We start from the raw sequence: 19,809 nt of genomic DNA, 5'->3' as shown, positions 1-19,809 counted from the left end.
ATCACAACACTGCCAAGGCCCAAAGAGTTTTCCCTAGACTAACAAACTTTACAGGTAATAATTAAAGCAGAAGCAAGAAAAAAAAAAAAAGACACTATTCATGATATGTATGAAAAGGAATGTTTTGTTTTACCACTGTAGTAACCAGAAAGCCTTACCTGTCCTTCACTTCACAGGCATGTTCTTTTAAACAACTGAGCAGGTCATTCAGAATCCAGCCGATCACCTTCTTTGGCTTCATCTGTGTGTGTTTTAGCACGTTTTCAAAGTATTCTGCTAATCCATCTTCATTCTGTTTAAGAAAAGTTAAATGCATCAAAAAAATTGAAGTAAAAGCAAAAATTGATGCAAAAAGCATCACTACACATGATACTCARACTATAAATACAGAATCCTAAAGTAATCTTGATTTGAGGAATTCACTGCAAGGTGGCAAGACTTTGGGATAATTTTATTAAGGTAGCCAAGAAACTGTTACGCCTAGAATACATATGTACAGCCTGTCTGCCAGCCTGTTTGAATGCAACTTCTGGGAATGAAATCTTCCAGGAAGGAAGCAACTTTGTTTCCTCTTCACTCCTTCCTACAATTAACATTTGGGRAAAAAAAAATTCATCTTCTCTTGTATTTTAGAAAATGCATAAAATTCTAGAAAGCTCAACACTCCCGTCTAACAAGCTGCCATGACATCTTYCATCTAGAAAATATTTTTTCCTGAAACTACCTACAGATATTTCATTTTTGATCCTGCAATCATCTCTCTCTCTCTTTTTTTTTTTTTTTTTGATGGATGGAATAAGATTACCTTGAGTTCATGCTAGAATGATACAGCCAGCTCCTGCCATAAGAAGTGGGGTTTTATTTCTCTATTTTTCTGCACAGAAACCATGCGAGGTTTTGCACAGCACACTGCACGCTCGGAAGGTACAACAGCAGGAAATTCAATTTACAGCCCAAGTAAAATGTGTGGTTGCTTTAAGACGAACGGATACTGCACAGTCTGACGAATGCTCTGCTGTTTGTCATCAAGGCCATGATGGATGTTTAACTGTTGCACACAGCTCATGTAGGTCTGCCGAACACTTCCTACCTTCTCGGGGAGCCTCCAAAGCCGATGTGTCCCCGGCCTTCCACGCTCAATGGCATGAGTGCGCGGAGCGCAGGCTGGCTCCGAGTGCTGGGAGCCACGCGATGACCAACCTCGGAGCACTGTCATCGCAGCAGGAACGTTCTCCGAGCACACGCCAACTGCGGCCCGCTCACCCTGACCACAGCCCAGCAAGGATGCTGCAGCTGTGCACCAAACCACCGCCTGCCTTTCCCACCCAAATACACCCACCAAGCCGTCTCATTTGCCCCCTTGTCTTTAAAGTCAACCTGTCACCATAAAATACAGATTCTCAGGTTTTTTTCCTCAAAGCCTTCAGAAAACTCCCAACATCTTCCTCTTTCACTGGTCATGATGTATGGCCTTTGAGAATACTGCAGACCACTACTGCTCTCAATTAAAACTGCAAAACAGAGCAAGGAGCACTGAGATTAATGGGTGGAGGTGCTGCACAAGTGGGGAGACAGCAATCAGACCCTTCACCTTCACCTTGAGGCCACGAGCAAAGAACTGAAATTCTTAGTCTAGGTCAGCACTGAGCTCCTCTGTGAACCCTGGTAGCTGCAGTCACTTCCCTTACTTCTGTACGTACTTCCCTTCCTCTCTGTTGTTCCTTCAAATTCAATTAGCAGTTACTTAATAAACAAATAATGTCAAATCTAAATATATTAGAAGACCAAATTTGACTTTAAAATAGCAAGGAAATGATGTGGTTATCAAAGTACACTGAACTTGATTAAGAAGTGTGTGTTTTATTATTCAAGTGATGAATTACTAAATTTTTCTGTTTTTYTTTTCCTCCTGATTTACCTCAGGTTCATTAGTATAAACAAACACAGACTACTGAAACAGCGGGTGCACTTTCATACAAATGCAGTCCAGTTCCCGTAGGGAAAGAAGTGCTACTGCTGCTTTTACTCATTTAAGGGCCGCAGCGAGTTTTTCCAAAGCCTTTATGCTGCGCAGCTCAGAGCCACCCACAAGGGGAGGCGGGCAGAGGCGCTGGCCGCGGCGCACGCAGGAGCGCGGCGCACGCAGCGAGCACAGCGCACGCAGGAGCGCGGCGCACGCAGCGAGCACAGCGCACGCAGGAGCGCGGCGCACGCAGCGAGCACAGCGCACGCAGGAGCGCGGCGCCGGCACGACGAGTGTCTGCCCCCTCGCCCGCAGCCTGACTGAGGGACAGCAGCAGCCTGGCTGGCGTTACAGCTCTGACACCGATGCCAGACCTTCGAAAACCAAGGACAAACGTACTCACTCCTCGTGTTTTAATCAGATGATTTGCAGGGTGCAGGAGGACATAAGGCCAGGAGCTCTCAAACAGAGGGTGGACTTATTGAGCTTGCTGCTTCTGCACATGAAAGTAGACATAATTCCCAAAAATCCCTCCCCTCCCTTCTCTTTCTTTTAAGTGACTACCTTTTTCTGTGGCCAAAGAGTAAGAGACCCAGCACTGCTAGACTGAAATAAGTGAGGCAGAATGTCAAAAAAACCACRAGTGACAGAAAAAAATTCCTTCCTTATTTTCTTGTCATATAAAAACTGCAGGAATAACTTGATTGTCTTCAATTTTTAGATTCTCTGTCTGCTTTAAGTTGACTCCAAGCTGTGCAACTTGGTCAACTTTTCTCAGGCCAAATTCACTCAAAGTAACAAACTCTCACTGGAAAGAAAAAGGACCTTATTAAGTTTAAGGGAAAATAACCAAAAGTAATAAGGGAGGTAGAGCTCTGACACAGTGAGCTCTATCATCCAGCATYATAAATAAATAAATAAATAATAWTTWAAAAAAATCAAAATCCTAACTTAGAGCCTTCCCTACTAATGGAAGCATCAGTTTCCTGCTTTCTGTCCACACTAGGCATTKCAGCTTCTGTATTTCTACATCGTAGCTTATGAAGAGTTAACATACACACACACACMCCCCTCCTGAAAACCACTGCAAGCCACAACATTCTGCTTTACAGAAATGTTAACTGCCTCCCTTAATTCTGAATAACATATTTTAATCTTCATAGAAGGGAATACAGAACTGTGGAACTGCAGCCCTGTGTTTGGGATGGAGGGCCACTTAGTGCTCTCATTACACGCCAAGAACATTGCAACTTGCTCATTAGAATCTCACTGGCATGAAATCTGGCATACAATATGTCAGCCAGATGCAAATTTCTTTCTTAAACATGATGTAAAATGATCATTTAATTGTAACGAGATGTCAGAAAAAGTAGTGGCTGAGTGATTGCAGATGCATTTTAAAACACTATTGTAGCATATAACATGAATGTAATCTTTAGAGACATTTGGTCTGTAATGCAAGCCTGTGCTTTTAAAGACCAATCCTGCTTCCCAAAAGAATGAAGATGAAAGCTCCACCACTGTTCAGCAATAAAATCTCATTTTCTGCTTTCTTCTTCCCATTTTCAACATCACAGTTCCCACAAAAACTGACTCTGAGGTAACAAGTGCAGCAAAAATGTGCCAGATTGTCAGAGGAAAAAAAAAAAAAAACAGAATATCTAGCCTATTAAAGCAGACAAGCAGAGCAGWCAATGAAAGACAGCTCAAACTTCTTCATGTAGCTTATTCTGAAAAGATTTAAGTTCAAAAAGCAAGCACACATAGAGTAAATGTACAGGAAGAAGGCCTGAAATTCAGATGAGAAAGCAAGTGATGAGTCAAGTCTTTTCTAATTTTTTGACAACGGATCTATTTTTTTGGCTGAGCCTCTTTGGACTTGAACATGCCTTTTGAAAACAAAATGTCACATTACTGTCTATGTCAATAAATTCTGGGTTTTGTCTCAATAGCAGGTAAGAAACTGCTACAGCACTGCACCTAGCAAAGTTCTCAGAGCTCCTTGTTGACTAAAGGACAATATTTGACAGCCTACCAATTTACACAGCAAAGTAGAAATGGCACACATAAATCAAGGCCCTCAAATCTATGGATTCTACCTGGCTCAAAGTACAGCATCTCCATGATTAAGTAGGACTTTGCAAGAAGAAAGTCATAATCTTCATTTATTATTGCAATTTATGTAAAACTATCAAAAAATCTAGCTGTTTACACTTAAGAAATCTGAGCTATAAAGATACTCACAGCTAAAGCTCTCCTCCCATTTCAGCTCATCTCATAATTAGGCAAAGCCTAAAAGTCTCATGGCTGCCATTCTCCATACTGCAGTACATACCAGCAGCTATTGTATACACTTGGCAGAATGAAGCAAGCTAGGAAAGTGACTWGCATTTTGAACTATGGCATTGTTTCAACGTAACTTTGGTGCATAATCTGTTCTTTAACAAGCTGGCACCGAATAGAGATTTTGCATTTTAGAGAGATTCCTCCACCACTGCCATTCACTTAATGAGCACTCCTGGGCGCCCCAGCCTGCAAGGGTGCTCATTAGACGTGTGTTGCTGGCCCCATCAGCAATCTTCTGCAGCTTCTGAGGCAAGCTTAACACGGCCACGCACAMACCAATTTGATAGGAATTAAGGTTAACTAGTCTCCCAGTGAACAGGCCAGCAACTTTTACATGCTGACTTTCTAATGCCATAACAACAACAGAAGACCCGCGATGAAGAACTAGTCCAGCTCATGTGCTCAAATAAATGCAGTATCTTATTACAAGCACCATCCAAATTCCTGCTTGGAGCCTGCCCATCATCTTACTTGTTACAAAAAGGAAGAAAGTAAAGGGTGAAGAAGCAAAAGCAGTAGAGGAGAAGAGGGACATTACTGAGACAAATATATGGGGCGAGTTGCTAGTCAGGGAAGAAACTGTTTAGTGGAAGTCATTGATGCCAGACTGAGACAGGGCAAGAAGTAGGCTCATGTCAAAAGAAGGAAGTTAGAAGAAGTTCAAAAGGGTGAGGAATCTATCTGCTCTTCTGAGCTTTCTTGCTTTTAAATGGAAGAAATTTGTTGATGTGAAGAAAATGGATGCATGCAGAGGGCTGCTAAATCACTTTCTGCACTTTTCATAATGAAGCAGAAAGATAAAATACTGCTGTCTGCTTGACACATCTCAGTGCTATCACTGCAGCTTCATGACTTTGATGAGGTTTCTGACACATCTGCCCACCACACTGTGAAAGACCCGCAACTCCCTAAAATGGCACACTACCACAGAAGCAGTTTTCTTAACAGCTTTCTTCAGAAAAAGAATCACTCATTTTTTTTCCTCTCTCTCTGTAGAACCAGCTTCTGCAGAAGCATATTAAAATACAGACACACAAAAGCGGGATATTAGGTAGTAAGTCAGAGGCACTACGCTCCCTGCATTTACAGTCAAAGGAAAGAAACTCCTCCAGGGGACAATTTAAAGTACTTAAGGTTCTGCTCTGAATCCCACACTGAACACGTCTTTCTTTCTTTCTCTGTCTCCACGGATCACAGAGGTAACCAAAGGAGGACACTGCCCAAGGTGAGCTGGCAAGGGGAAATTTTTACAAGCGCGTGAGTTTGCTAATGCCTGCACAGACTTATCACTGTCACAGATGCTGCAGTTTGTATTTAAGAGGCTGAACGATCTCTGGAATATTTCTGGAAGTTATGAGGTTTACCTAATTTGCATTTGTTACCTTTTCTTTTCCAAGCCCTCTTCTGAACCTGTCCCCTGCATTCTAATGCCAAAGTTGGTGTTTTATAGCCTTTTTGATTAAATCTTTCAGCTTTACCTGCCCAAATTAGTCTGGTTTCTACGTTATCCTGAAACACCAAGGTTTAAACTAAAGGGTTTTTTTTTCTGCAGTCAGAAAAGCCATCTATTAATTTGTTACATACTGCCAATGCACCCAGACTTATACCCAACCCAGAGACAGGAAAAACCTGCGCTTGCAGACAAGGACTTGTCAGTGGGAAGTTGTACATTTGCTGCAGTCAGTTACTGCTTTGCCCATGTGCAGACAGGCAAAATCAATATTAAGTATCAGTTACTTGCCTGCACTTTGCTTAAGAATTTTTTTCCAGGCACACAGCGTACCGTTTCTTTTTTCCCTACCACTCTATGTAACTCCACAGTATAAAGCAGGCAACGTGTTAGACATATTTCCAACTRAAAAAATCCATGAGTGCCGACAGCTGGTTAATATGACATTTGTGAATGTTTTCAAAAACAGTGAAACTTYGAAGTTTCTTGGTTTATTTTAGCACTTGATCAATAGACCTACCAATAAGGCGAAGCTGTGTTCAGGAAGAATCCCATACAGTTCAACAAGCTTCGCTCTCTTCACACTGGGGAGGTCAGGAAGCCTCTCTCGAATCCAATCGATATTTACCACTTGCTGATGGTTCATATTAGCTGGCAAAGATTTAGCATCATACAGAATCAATGGAGGAAGGTTTGGCTCTGGCATGAACCTAGTGAAAACGAAGAAAAACTCCTTCATAATTATTTTTAGTCAAAAGCCCAACAACAAGGAATAAAATCTGCTGCAAAATTCCTACTTTCCTTTATCTGCCACTGATTATTAAAGAGGCAATAACAGTAAAAGTGCAATTAAAACAGTTCTGCAAGCAAATTAATAACAACATAAAAGATAMGGAAACAGTCTATTCCTCTTTGCACCGAGCTTGAACTGTGGATCTGGACAGCAAGGGGAGTAAATTGGCAGGAAGAAACCACAACCACCAACAGCTGCCATGAGTGGTTGGTGTGGTTTGCAACCTTTCCACCCTMACTTCACAGATTTGGATAAAACCTCAGGCTGAGCTACAAGCAAAGGCACTCTGCTCYGCAGGGTGCAGAGCAGAGGCTGCCATACAGAGAAGGCCAATTCAAACCGCCCCAATCTCTCTGTGACTGAAGCAAAAAACTCRCTCTTACACAATCAAATGAGGGTTTCATAAATATCAGAATAAAGGACATTTGGGCATATGCTATGCTTACTGTACCACTATTTCAAAATGTCCTAAATAGGACTTTTAAGTTAAATGAACAATGTGCACTAGTAAGTTACAAAAAAATCGGAAAAAATATTATCATAATCCTCTAGCTCTTCACTTGAAATATCTTAGACTCATCAGTCTTGCTTAAGCTCTCCTGATTCTTCTTTTCTTTAAACATTTGCTCAAATTAATTGTGTTAAATAAACATTAGGCCTGCCTCTATCACATTAAGGAATTCTTAAAATGACTACTGCCATTTCTGCTGCATTTCTACAAATGCTGCTTTGAATACCTGATGCAAAAACAGTGAGTTCTTTCCAAAATCCTTGCTCYACTCTGATCAGAGCAGTGACAGAATCCACACTGATTTACAATGAACACAGATATGGCAAAGCTAGGAGACTGAGAAAGTTCTGCCTGCAGAACTACAGCTCTCTATCTGGGAAATGAATTCCAGTGGAGAGTGGGGAGTACTGGGAAGGCTGTCTCCAAGATGCAAGACCAGGGAAGGACTGGCTGGATCATTGCTAAGACATCCTTGAGCAGGGGAGGAGGCGGCCATGCACACAACAGGGGAAGGGAGAGAGGAGCCTGGAGAAGAGGAGCCCAGAGCCTTCAGCAGTCACCGAGCTGACTCTTCCTCATGCGGACACCACTGTGGCTACCTCCTCTTCCAGTGCCCTTGGCAGCATCAGCTCCCCAAACTCAGCTCCACTTCCACAGCATATTCCTGTGTTTCTATTACATCAGGGCACTCCTAAAAGAATGCATGTGTACTGATCACTAAGCAAGCCTTCAGCTTATCCACTCTGTGCTAATGCACTGCAGTGTGTGAGAAAGATCTATGGGCTTTAGCAGAACACAGCACAGTCCTGGGAAATAAGATCTCTGCCCTTGAAATATTAAATTTATTTTTTTAAATTACCTATAATCCTGTTTTCCTTCTTTATCTCTCATTGATATAGTGCACCTGAAATAAAACAACATGTTAGATACAGTAGGTGGTATGCTACAGAACGAGATTTCTGGCAAAACCACAAAACAAATACATCACCTCAGAAGGATAAGGAAAGCTTTCTCCAGCTACTTCAAAGAATATGTGTACGTAARAGGGCAGTCATTTTAATCCAAACATTGCTTGATGTAGCATTTGTCATTAGTTCCAGTATTACACAGATGTTTGCTTGGTAAAGTAAGCAAAATGTGTCTGCTAGTCCTGAGGCTACAAAGTTAGCACATCTGGGGCAYTGCTCTACGGCCTTTCCAACTCATCCTCACTGGATATTTTAAAGAAGAGGAGGGGAAAAAAAAAAAAAAAGAGAGAGAAGGAGAAATCACAGACTTCAGATGAATTTAATTTCCTTTTCAGAAATCTGGAGAGTTGTGGCGGCCTAATTCTCAGTCTGCGTCCAAATCTGCCAATCTCTTGACACCATGAGTCTACAGGGAAGTCACTCACTTTTCTCTGCCCCTTTCCCCTTCCACTATTTGCCCATCTTGTCCATTTAGACCGCAGAGTCGGAACTCTGCACATAATGTGTTGTGTCAAAGTCTCAACTTTAAGAATAAATGACTATCAGTGATAGGACTCTGCTTGTGAACATTAGCTTTAAAAGACTGAACTTGAGTGATACCATGTTATCTCTCCTGATCGTGTCACTTGATATCACTGGCATTCTAGAACTGCTATTTCCAATATTTTTCTAAAAAGAGCTCACCCAAGTTTGGAATCAAAGGCTCTTGTTTCATTCAGAATTGTTCCTCCATTTTCAAGTTCTTCAATTTGCCTCTGGATTTCATAGTCTGATAGCAAAAACAACAAAACACAATAAACTAGTTAGTTAGCTGCACTATTAGCTTTTATATACTTAACTATTTTCTTTTTCACTGCTATGTAATAATGGAAAGGTCTGTTGATTTAACCTTAATGAAATCAACACCAGTAGTTACAGGCTGTCACTTTATCTCTTCAGCACTGTTTACTTCCTGCATGTTTTCCTGCCCCTCTTTCATTCTCTTTAAGCAGAAAATGCTTCTCCCAGGCACTGCAGCCAAGCCACACAATCCTAGTGACCTTCCTATCATAAGCTGAGGATTTGGAATGAGAATTCTCATCTCCTTCACGCCAGTTTTGTTTTGGAGATGTAATCATCATCCTTTCTTGCTCTTGCCCAAGCTGCAGCTGCATGCTCTCTGAACTTAATGCGCGCACCATTGTACTCAACCACCAGCAATCMATTTCATCTGAGGACACAGAGCTACCGATAATACAGATCAGAGCTAGACATGCTCAATACTGAATCACCCATTTCCTCTTTCTTGAAGGTGCAGGGTCCCCTCTGCAAGAAAACTGCAGTCTAACATAGCAGCTACCCCCTGAGTATCCCACACTTTGCCAGAATGCAGCAAGAGCAGGGCTGTTCCACAAAGGAAAATGAGYCTGGAGGCAAGGATGGCCCCAGCCCAAGCAGTGCCCTCACTGACTAGGGATGGGTGGAGCTATGTGCTAGTAACAGGGTCCATCAACAGTCTCAGTCAGGGTGAAAAGGTGTACCAGGCCCTGGGTCCAGCCAGGGCACTCAGTCAGGAGCAGCAGGAGTTGTGGCCAGCAACAAGACTGGAGACAACAGCACAGTGCAGGTGCAAGGTCCATCAGGAGACACAACCAGAGACAGGACAGCTATGGTAATAGTTCAGGACTGAGCATAAAAATGATTCCTAGACCCCTAGCAGAGTGCATGGGTGGGCGCCCCAGGTTAAGACCTGTCAGGGCAATTAAGATCTGTTAGTGCCCTCAGGACTCTGACATATTTCACTTACTAAGACCATGTAAAACATCTACAATGCTCCAGTAATGAAGTCATCATGACTTACCTACTGCTTTGGCCAGGAATCGTATGCTATTGATATTCTTCACTTCGGTCCTCACTCCGTAAGGCTCGCCGGGGTGATGCACAGAAACATTGGCATCCACTCTCAGCTGACCCTCTGGGAAAGGAAACCTCATCAACAGAATAGTCTGTCCTGTACACTAGAATGAAAACTCTGGYGTGCGCTATAAACTGCACGTTATGCGCACTGCATTAATAACGCTCTGCCATATGTTCTGAAATGAGTAACAACCATCTCATAATAGCTTTCTGTTTGTGATTCCATTTCAAACCTCTCATCCAATCTTTCAAAATTTTCTGGGATTGCAACCTTCTTTTAATAGTACCGCCCATCACTCCTCTCAGAGAAAACTGTAGTGCAGGAAAGGGCAGATTCTCTAAGCTATATAGCAAGAAGAGTTTTTGATTCACAGCCCCTAAAGAAAGGACAGAATTAGACAAGTCATTTAAAGTGGTGGACTGAAAGCTTCAATTTCTCTAAAACACCACAAAATCACCTTTTAGAATTACAACTTGATGGATATATACTATTCTTGCATGGAAAACAAAAACATACAGTTATGTTGAATGGATTTATAAAGGTGTCCTTAGAAATRTACAGCTCAAGGACAAAATGTCAGAAACAATATATTTTTTCTACTTTTTTCTCTCTCCTTCAAGTAACTGTAATCTTTTCCTCAAAGAAATTTCCATGACTGCCAAAAAGTGAAACCATATACACAGCTTCATGTAAAAAAAAAAAAAAAAAAAAAAATTTAGTCCAAAACGGGCTAATGACTCAACCACAAGTAATAGACTTCTATCTTTGCAAGTTTTGTCTCTCTAAAAACATCCCTTCAAAAGAGAAAAGTTTACCATGGCTAGTCAGATGATGTAGAGAAGAAATGTGAGAGGTTACACTATAAAAGACACATATTTTTTTCCCATATTGAACAGAGAACATCTCTAGACTTCCTCTTTGTTGTTTAGTTTCCAGTACAGATAAAAAGAAACAAAACACGTGATGCTTCTATACAGCAGCACTACTAAGAAAATGCAAAATAGCTCAGTGTTAAACCTGTAAAGAAGTCTACAGTTGAGAACCCAGTCAGGTCAAGGGATGTAAATTGCCTAGAGAGGCCTTGGTACACTCTGTAAAAAGCAGGCTGGATGTCAGCACATTAATTTTCCCTCTCTTCACAGAATCTTGCCAGATACGTAAGTGAAGGACAAAGGTGCTGGAATGACCCAACACCTCTTTCAGGAGAAGTGTTTTGTATGGACTCATTCTTTGGGGTGAAACGAGAGCTTGTTCCAACAGGGGAATATTCTTGTCTTGTCCTTGCTTCATTTTGAGACACAGCCTGGATGCAGGTGTCAATGTGACAGAACAATGAAGTTAATCAACCCTAAGTGAAAGGAGAGCCAGGCACCATGTGCTCCTAAAAAGGCTTTTTCCCTGCGAGCCCAGCTCCTTTCCCACTTGATCATTTTGCAATGAAATCATGTTTTCATGTTTGTCTGTTGTTAATGAAGTAAGAGCTGATAAAACTGGGTGTTTGTATTCACTGAATACATAAGTAGAAAGAAGGTAAAATTAGGGCAAGTAAAGTCCTTATTTGAATACAAGTAAGGTGAGAGAAAACCATAGTAGAAAACCCTTAAAAAAATACTTGGAAAAAAATCCAAATACTTTTAGAGCCAACTATACTGGAAGAAAAACATTTCCAATGCTGGAGTTCTCCTTTAAAGTCAGAAATCTCATTGCAGCAAAAGATACCACAGTATGTTTCCAACATAACTCTTAAGGTCAAATTCAGGACTGATAAATGATGATACATGGGTACATCTACCAAGACCTGTGAAGAAGTGTGCAAAATGAGTGCTTAATTTTAACAACCATCCCCCATCTTACATGTGTAAAATCAGCATGAGAAAAAGACTCAGACAGAAGCAGCAGGCAGGGCAAGGCACCATATCAATATATAATGTCTAGCAATTATTACCCCCCCACACACATCCTTTGAATCATTAAATCAGATTCAAATCCCTGGCCAACACTGTTGGAGTCATATTAGTCTTAGTGACACAAGGGCTGCTCTAACTCGGCTCTCTAAAAGATGTACCCACTTACACTATGGCCTGAATTTCTTGCAAGATCAGTAAGGTCAACCATCAGAGGCAAAAAAATATCTTAAACTGTAAACACTAGCAGGCAGCACCTATTCGGGTGTACATGTGTTTGTGGATGAATGTCTGAAACCGTGCTTTTGAATTCTTAAGCAGAAGCCTGCTACTTACCAGCTACAGCCATAGGCTGGTTGTAAATTGTGCTAACACTACAGGACTAAGCAGAAGTGGCGCATCCTGAATCCTCCAATTAACAGAAAGAGAGACAGAATCACCAAACAGGAAGCTGATTTAACACTGTACTTCTGCAGACAGGGAAAGTTGGGGCCTTCGRGGTCCAGAAAACAGAGCTGCTGTCAAAGGAAGGGTTTCCCAAAAAGAAGTGATCTCAGAAAAGTGAAGATCTTGATTGAAGGAGAGGTCCTGGAAGTGGGAAAAGATACTGCAGATCACKGAGCTGCACAGACATAGATGAGTGTGGGAGGAGCCCAGGGATCCTGGCTGGTGACGCCCAAGACTGGTATCTACAAGCAGTGCAGCATGAACTGATGTGACTTTCTGCCTCACCTCCACAGACCAGCAGCGCTCTCCCTCTTGGGAGAGGAAGCCGAGACCTAGTGAATGTAATGCTGGGGGCCAGGCAAGGGGTGTGAGAAAGAATCAAGTACAGTAAAGTCCCTACTCTCACTAGTGTTTAAATAAATCTGCCACAGCTAATCATTTGCACTRTTTCACTTTGACACCGGCACAGGCATACTGCTTATACCTACCTCGTGACCAATTGAGACCCCATCACACAGCTTACAACACCATCCATCCTCTCGCTCCCTTTTGCCCCTAACTTCCATGTCCTATAACTAATCACACAACAGAGCTTCTGTGCTGCAGTTCTGTGGCAAGTAATATGAGGACAGACAGGAAGAAATGCCACAAGAACTGGACGTTCCTTCCTGCCTGTTAATTTATTCTGAAAATTCATGTGAGGCGATATAAAATCCAACACTGGAAAGATCTGCAGAGGAAGGCAGACCCATAAGGAGACCTGAAGCATGGCAGACATCAGGACAGGCTCTGAGGACTTTAAAAGCAGTAGTGAGAAAAGGTTGTGTTAAGCAACAGCAGAGCAAAATAACCAGAAGCCACAGAACTCCTGGAAATGCAGACAATCACAGGGGACAAGGGAACGTGCCTTCCCCGTTCCGTACCTGCCATGATTGCCTGGCTGCTCCCAAGTGTCTGAAGAATAAGCTGAAGCTCTCTGACTGCTGCAGCTGCTTCTTCCCCACAGCACATATCAGGCTCCATGACAACCTCCATGAGGCCGACTCCTATCAGCAAAGGAGACAAGAGATTTACAACAATAGCTTTTGATCTTGGCATACTAGAGTACAGCTGGCTAAACACATGAAACACTTGGGTTTTTTTTTTTGAAAAAAGAAATGAAACTCCATGTATTATTTAGTAACTGTCACAACGGGCCTGGCTGCAGACTGCTACAAAACCTTTTCCTCCTTTTATTTTTTAAGGGAGCAGGCAAACRGCGGACATTCCTCCAGCTTTGATGACATTCAGAACAGAAGGAAAAACTCCTCTGCCTTTCTTTCAGAGAACTCCTATTTAAAGTCACTCTGATCTCCAATTCAATTCGATTTTTCTTAAACTAATTTTGGAATAGGCAGAACTGTTGTACTCTAGTACACTTGTACTCTAGTATTTAGTGTCAGAATCCAGTTTTCAGAGCTTAAGAGCAGGGGACACTGAAGCAATGCGTCTCAGACAGGCTTCGCCATCCAGGTTACTGCCTATGTTGGGCACTAGCTTGATTCATGTAGTTTATAGTTGGGAGATTTTTCTACATTTTTTTCAAAGTTATCAATTAAAAGAAATGTCCGACTCATGCAGTCATGACCCCAACARCTACTCCTTCTATACATAAACTTCCCTCATTAGGAGTCCGTGATATTTTTTAAACAATGCTTACAGTAGCAGGAGCTTATATAGTTCTCTGGGGTAAGTGGTTCTACGTGACTGACAGCTTTGGGGAAATGGAGCCAGCAGATTTTTAACTTGCTGCTTCCAAATACATCAGCCCACAACCATGAGAAAGGCCCACTGATGACTAAAGAACTGCAAGCATTCCCCTGCTGCAAATGTAACAGTCCYTTTGTTGTGTTTTGCTTTTCAGGGAAGGAAACATCAGGTTGTTTTAATTTTTCATATGTTCCCTGTCACCCATTTACCTTTAAAGATTAACTTTAAACAGAAAGGAGGAAAAAAATGGGAAAATAATCCAAGCCTACCAGCCCTATTCAGGTCAACAAGGGTCTGGSTCCTTGCATCATCATGGAGACTCTTCCCACTGTCTTGTTCCAACTGGATTTGCTTAATCCTCACAGTTTTCGTCACCATCTGGCTCATTTTATTGTCTATGCAGAAACTGTATGAAAGACTCCCATTCACTGCAATAGGAACTCTTTGCTGAGTGATTTGATAGCCAGCCTGTCAGCAAAATTAGTGGTATAGTCAAATAAAACATTCACTTTACAGGAAGCAACAACACAARTGCAGGTACTAAAGACTAAAGACCAAGTACAAAATGAAAAATGTAACATTTTCCATAGTGACCTAAGTGAGGGGCTAGAAAAGCATGTACAAGCAAATTTCCAAACTTACTATTTCAATGGAAGGGAAGCAAACTTGAAGATAGGAYTCACAGTAACTATGACAAGTTGTAGATCTGGAGGGGTGAGGCAGAAAGGAGAGCACAAAAGGGCAAGTATGAAGATACTAGACCAGTGCAGAAAGGAARTAGACTAGAAGAGGTTCTTCCAGCTGTGATTCTGTGATCATGTTATATCCTATCTGAAGACACTAACTCTACCTCCACCCCAGGCTTGGTGAATCTCCCTCTCTGCCTGTTCAGCACCTCCTTATCAGACAGATGGGAAAAGAAGAAAAGTGGAAGGAAAGACAAAAAAATTAAAAAAAAGAGAAATCTCAGTTTCATTAATGCAACAATTTACACTGCAATGAACACTGAAACCCAACCTAAGGCTGAAAAATGCCATAGCAGCCTTGTCTGAAAGAAGAAATTGCAGTCAGACAAAAGGCTGACAATGACAATGGATCTGAATCAACTGCACTGACCCAAGAATATAGGAGTGAAAAACTTACTCTGTTGAGGTAGAGTCCCCATCTTTTCCTCCTTGTTAGCAAGATCAGTGGTGAGAATTAAAAAGTGTGCCAGATTTCAATGAACTGGGAGGAGCATTTGTTTGTTTTGCAAGGAGGGGGGATGTTACTCCAAAGTTTGGAGATGGTGACAGCGTGTTTTGGCAGAGTGCAATAGCCTGGCACAATGAGCAGCTCATATATAGACGATGAAGCGCCTGACCTTCTAGCCATAATCACTGTAATAAAAATAACTGACTCCTTGCAGTCTATACTAAGCATACAGCTTTTCCCACCTCCTGTAGCTTCTCATTAAAATGATTTTTTAAGAGCCTCGAATACTGAGTGACAATAAATAACAAGAATCCCATTTCCCATCCAATGCCCCATTTTCAGGGCTAACAATAATCTCACTGTCAAAAGACCTTAAGAGTAGGATTTATTTTATCTGTTCTACACAGCTCATTAGCCTAAACATTGCATCTTATTACAGGATTCCCAACTAGMCTGTTTCAGTACGAAATGCATGTCAGGCAGTTTATTGTCAGTGTTTTAAACAACAGAAACCAGCCACCAGAAAACCAGAATTATATGTTTCAAGTTAATAAAATGTGTCAGCAACTCCTTGACCCAAATTTCCATGCTTATCTGACCAGAGGATTCTGTAGTTCATGTCAGTAAATAAGGGCAGTGTGCTTACTTACTATACATACCCTCAGAAAATCTGACGTTGTTTTCAGTTTAACAGCAGAATCACTAAATCTGTGGTTCACAGATTGGGCAAGCAGATCTGTGATGTTTTTGATGTATAATGGAATTCTGAAAGYTGTGTTTATTTGTTGTTATTTCACTTTTTTTTTCTCCTTCAGATCTATAAATGGTCCTTGAGTCAGTTTTGCAATTAAAAAAAAAGTACTAATAATTTGAAGCGGTGTGTTTCATATCCCTCATAGCTTACTATCCAACAATAAGACCTCTTGATGGCTCACAAATATTAATGAAGTTATCCCTGCAAGCAGAATTTGCAATTAGGTCAACTTCACAGAAGGGAAGCTAAGAGGCAGAGGTTCCTGACAAAGAATAAATCAGTACCCAGATCTCCTCTGAGATGAAGATCTCGAGTGGACAACTGCAATACCGTTCTCTGTCTAAGGTGGAAGGCAAATGTATTTCAAAGTATGAATTTYATGTGGCTTCAAAGTGTTTCCAATGCCTAAACAAACAGTGGGAGAGAAAGCAATCTGGTTGATAACACAGCACCTTTACATATTGACTTGAGATCTGAGAAATCCTCCATTCTGCTTCTCTGACTATTTGGGACACCTCACCTTAAGACAGGTTAAACTATCGTGCCTGATCTATCTCAGATCAAATTGAAGCAGATTTATTCTTTTTTAAAGCAGTCACCAGATCTTTACCCCTCCCAAATCAGATGAACTAAAACTAGCGCTCCTCTTTTTGACAGGTTAGCATTAAGTTGAATGACAATCAGAACAAACACACTGTTTATAATTAGAAAGGTTTAATGTCATTAAAACAGAAAAAAAAAGCTCAAACTTTACTGTATCCTGCTGTAATTATGGAAGTCATGTTCTTAATTCTTACATCCACATCAGATGTATTAAACTTTCCAAACACTCCAAATACAAAACCTACCAACAAACTACACAAAGATTCACTTTTAAATTTGCTGGAACCCTCGACACAGAAAAGTCTTAAAAGAGAAATTAAATATTTTAGGTCCTTAATCATAGAAAAAAATAAACTGTTACGTTTACATCTTTGAAACCTGTGTTTGTTATACATTAATTTTCAATGAAGGACTATGACTAGACTGCTTTTACCCTAACAGACAATTAGTACTAAATGCCAGGAATAGAAAACTTAAGGGGCAGAGTAGCTCCAACTCCCAATTCAATTACATTAAGCCACTGGAATCGTGCAGCTAAGCAAGGAGTCAGCAATCACAGCAATCATATTCAATCAGTGAGCACCGGGGTACAGCTGTCTATTTATCAGCACACAGCACAGAATCCTGTTGAAGGGAGCAGACTGAAAACAGAATAAGCATCTCTTCACTCATACCCTATTGCCATCCATGCTCCAGACCTGACCTTTCCTACAGCTGTAAAGAAACCAGCTATATTGCATACTTACAGGAAGATCTGCATAGAAATAGTGTTTTCTGTCAAACAAAGACTTCTTGTTTATGCTGCAGTTGAGTGCCAGGCCTGTCATCACTGCCGCTTCTACACATCTCCTGTTGAGAACCTAAGGAAACATGACACATGATTTTGCTCAAATACTCAGTATGTAACAAACGCGTCTCCCACACGCTGCCTTACATGGGGCGTATATACAGCTTTGCTCAACATGGGATCTCTTTCCTTGTGTGGGTAGTCCTTATTTATCTTTAAAGCAGTGGTAGCTACAAATCTGCAAAGTCTTAAGATGAAAAAACAATTYGTCATGCCACAGAGGCGGTGTGCATTATTCTAACTTGCCATTTTTGTGAATACTACAGTACTTTTGCCTCCTCAAAAATACACAAAAGACAAATCACAACAAATGATAATTGGCTTGTACCCAGCTGCCACCTCACTGGGAACACAGGGTCTCCAAGTTAGGGATTGGGGTGCCATTTCTGTAGAACACCRCAGAATACCTGCACCCACACTGAAGTCATGAGAATTTACCCATAGACTTCTGTGCTTTGCTGAGCAAGGATGAAATTACGCATATATACATACTTTGCTAAAGCAGAAACCAAAGACACCTCAATTAATCCTATGGCTGCTGGCACACACACATTTCCAGGACCAAAGAAGCCCTTGGGCTTAAGGTTCTTGCAGAATGCCTCAGAAACTGGAGATCCAGTAAGACTTGGCGAGCAAATGAAGGAGCTGAAGTGAGGCTGCAATTCTCCTTGTGGATCTAGCACTCTCTGTTCAACAACATTCTAGCCCTCCAGTACATTCAGGATTCTGAGGAGAAAAATCATTCTACTCCAGAAAAGGACTAACAAGCAAGGTTGTAAAGGTAATGATTTTTTTTCAAATGTACTCTCAGTAATTTAACAGTTGCAACTAACATTAAATTGATAAAACTAGGGGGGGRAAAGGCTGATTTTGCCCTACATAACTGTGGCATGCTCCCATTTACTGTGTTTTGAAACAAGAGTACAATTTTATCCATCTTATTTTGCTCTGTATAGCTGCCAAAAAGCCAGTTTCCATCAGGACCACTCAAGGGGCATATCAGGTACAGGAATTTAGAAGACTTCATCTATATTCAGCATAAAATAAAAGGGTMGCTCCAAAGTACTATGTTCCTCACTATTTCTGAGTATTCACTTTGCATACACAGCAGCCTGACTTCTGAGAACAGATTGAGCAGCTGTACTTTTCCCATCACCTTCTTCTTCACTGCAAAAGAGCTCTCTGCTTTAGTTCCCTAGTGCTTGAGAAATCAAAATTGAACTGAAAGTAACAAAAATACTTTATGTAACAGAATCTTAAATACTGCCTCAGATCTGTGACCAACTAGAACACTGCCCTAGTGAGGCAGATTATATTCATTAAAATTTTCTAAAGACAAATAAAGYAAATTTTGAAAGAGCAAAGCAAACTATTTTCCCTAGAAATGCTGACCTGCAGCCAAATGTAACCAATTAGTCATGACTGTACACTAAATTAAAATAAGCAAGTTCAAAATATCAATTTAGTTTATTGTCATAGCTGCAGTTCATTACCTAGTACATGCTTCTATTTTCAGCACTTAAATGCTGAAAATAGTATTTAGCCTCCAGATAGTACAGATTTTTTTTAGACAGTTTAAGGAACCTTATCATAAAGTTAGCCCAATTGTTGAATGTGTAAAATATGGTAACATTTCTAACTACATAAGCAATGCTTCTTCCTTCTAAAGCCTTACAGCACAAGCCTATTCAGCTTTAAGAGTTAAGGAGGTCTGTGTCAGTCAAGGCCTTTTAACTGGTGATCACCAAATCCCATAAGGCTCTATCCATTAAGGCTCCATAGGACTGGGCAGACTCAGATCACTGCTCCACCAAAGCAGCGAACACATGCCCCATATCTTGTTATGATGTTTCCTTATGGGGAAGGGATTACGAATGTTTCTGAATCTGAAAACAAGGTAAAATCCAAGACACTCAGTTGCACTCACTCTCAAAGCAGATGCAGCAATCACAGGTGGAGTTTTGCTAGTGACTGTACAATGACCACCTTTGACCACTTGCTCTTCTGCTTTCATTTCAAACAGAATAGAGTATATCTGAGTCAACAGCCTAAGAGATAATATTATTTTGGGCTGAAGAAAATAATCTCCACATATATTTTACATTAATAAACTTCTGCACTACTGCTGGTGAGCCATTTTGGTAGCTGTGCAGAAAAAATGGCCAAAAAAAGTGAAATAATGATTTTTTTCAATGAAGTATTACAAAGCATTTGGATTAATGTGATGCATGTGTGCCTCAAAGGACTGGATCTTAGCAGTTCAAACACTGTACATGTATCATTACCCATGCGCTAGTAAAACTTTCCATGTTATTTCCTTTTTGACCTCTGTGTCGATAAGACATTGCAAATTGAATCGTCTCTACAGTGCCATATTGAGATG

At 41.0% G+C, this 19,809-nt stretch overlaps 1 protein-coding gene across 1 annotated transcript in view; it reads right to left on the bottom strand.

Moving 5' to 3' along the window:
* GATB (glutamyl-tRNA amidotransferase subunit B) overlaps positions 1 to 19,809 on the bottom strand; it is a 38,697-nt gene that overhangs the window by 8,430 nt on the left and 10,458 nt on the right. The window contains exons 3-10 of the mRNA XM_026041631.1: positions 17,326 to 17,439; positions 14,298 to 14,496; positions 13,203 to 13,325; positions 9,872 to 9,985; positions 8,716 to 8,800; positions 7,923 to 7,967; positions 6,280 to 6,469; positions 159 to 292 (exon numbers count right to left, since the gene is read on the bottom strand). Coding sequence (XP_025897416.1) covers positions 159 to 292; positions 6,280 to 6,469; positions 7,923 to 7,967; positions 8,716 to 8,800; positions 9,872 to 9,985; positions 13,203 to 13,325; positions 14,298 to 14,496; positions 17,326 to 17,439 — 1,004 coding nt within the window. The remainder of the gene's footprint in view (positions 1 to 158; positions 293 to 6,279; positions 6,470 to 7,922; positions 7,968 to 8,715; positions 8,801 to 9,871; positions 9,986 to 13,202; positions 13,326 to 14,297; positions 14,497 to 17,325; positions 17,440 to 19,809) is intronic.

This window comes from Nothoprocta perdicaria, unplaced genomic scaffold (genome assembly GCF_003342845.1).
Source record: "Nothoprocta perdicaria isolate Ctin4 unplaced genomic scaffold, notPer1 scaffold_29, whole genome shotgun sequence".
NCBI classification, from domain to species: domain Eukaryota; kingdom Metazoa; phylum Chordata; class Aves; order Tinamiformes; family Tinamidae; genus Nothoprocta; species Nothoprocta perdicaria.
Note: the sequence above shows the minus strand (reverse complement) of the source record. Positions and strands in the feature narration are given on the sequence as shown.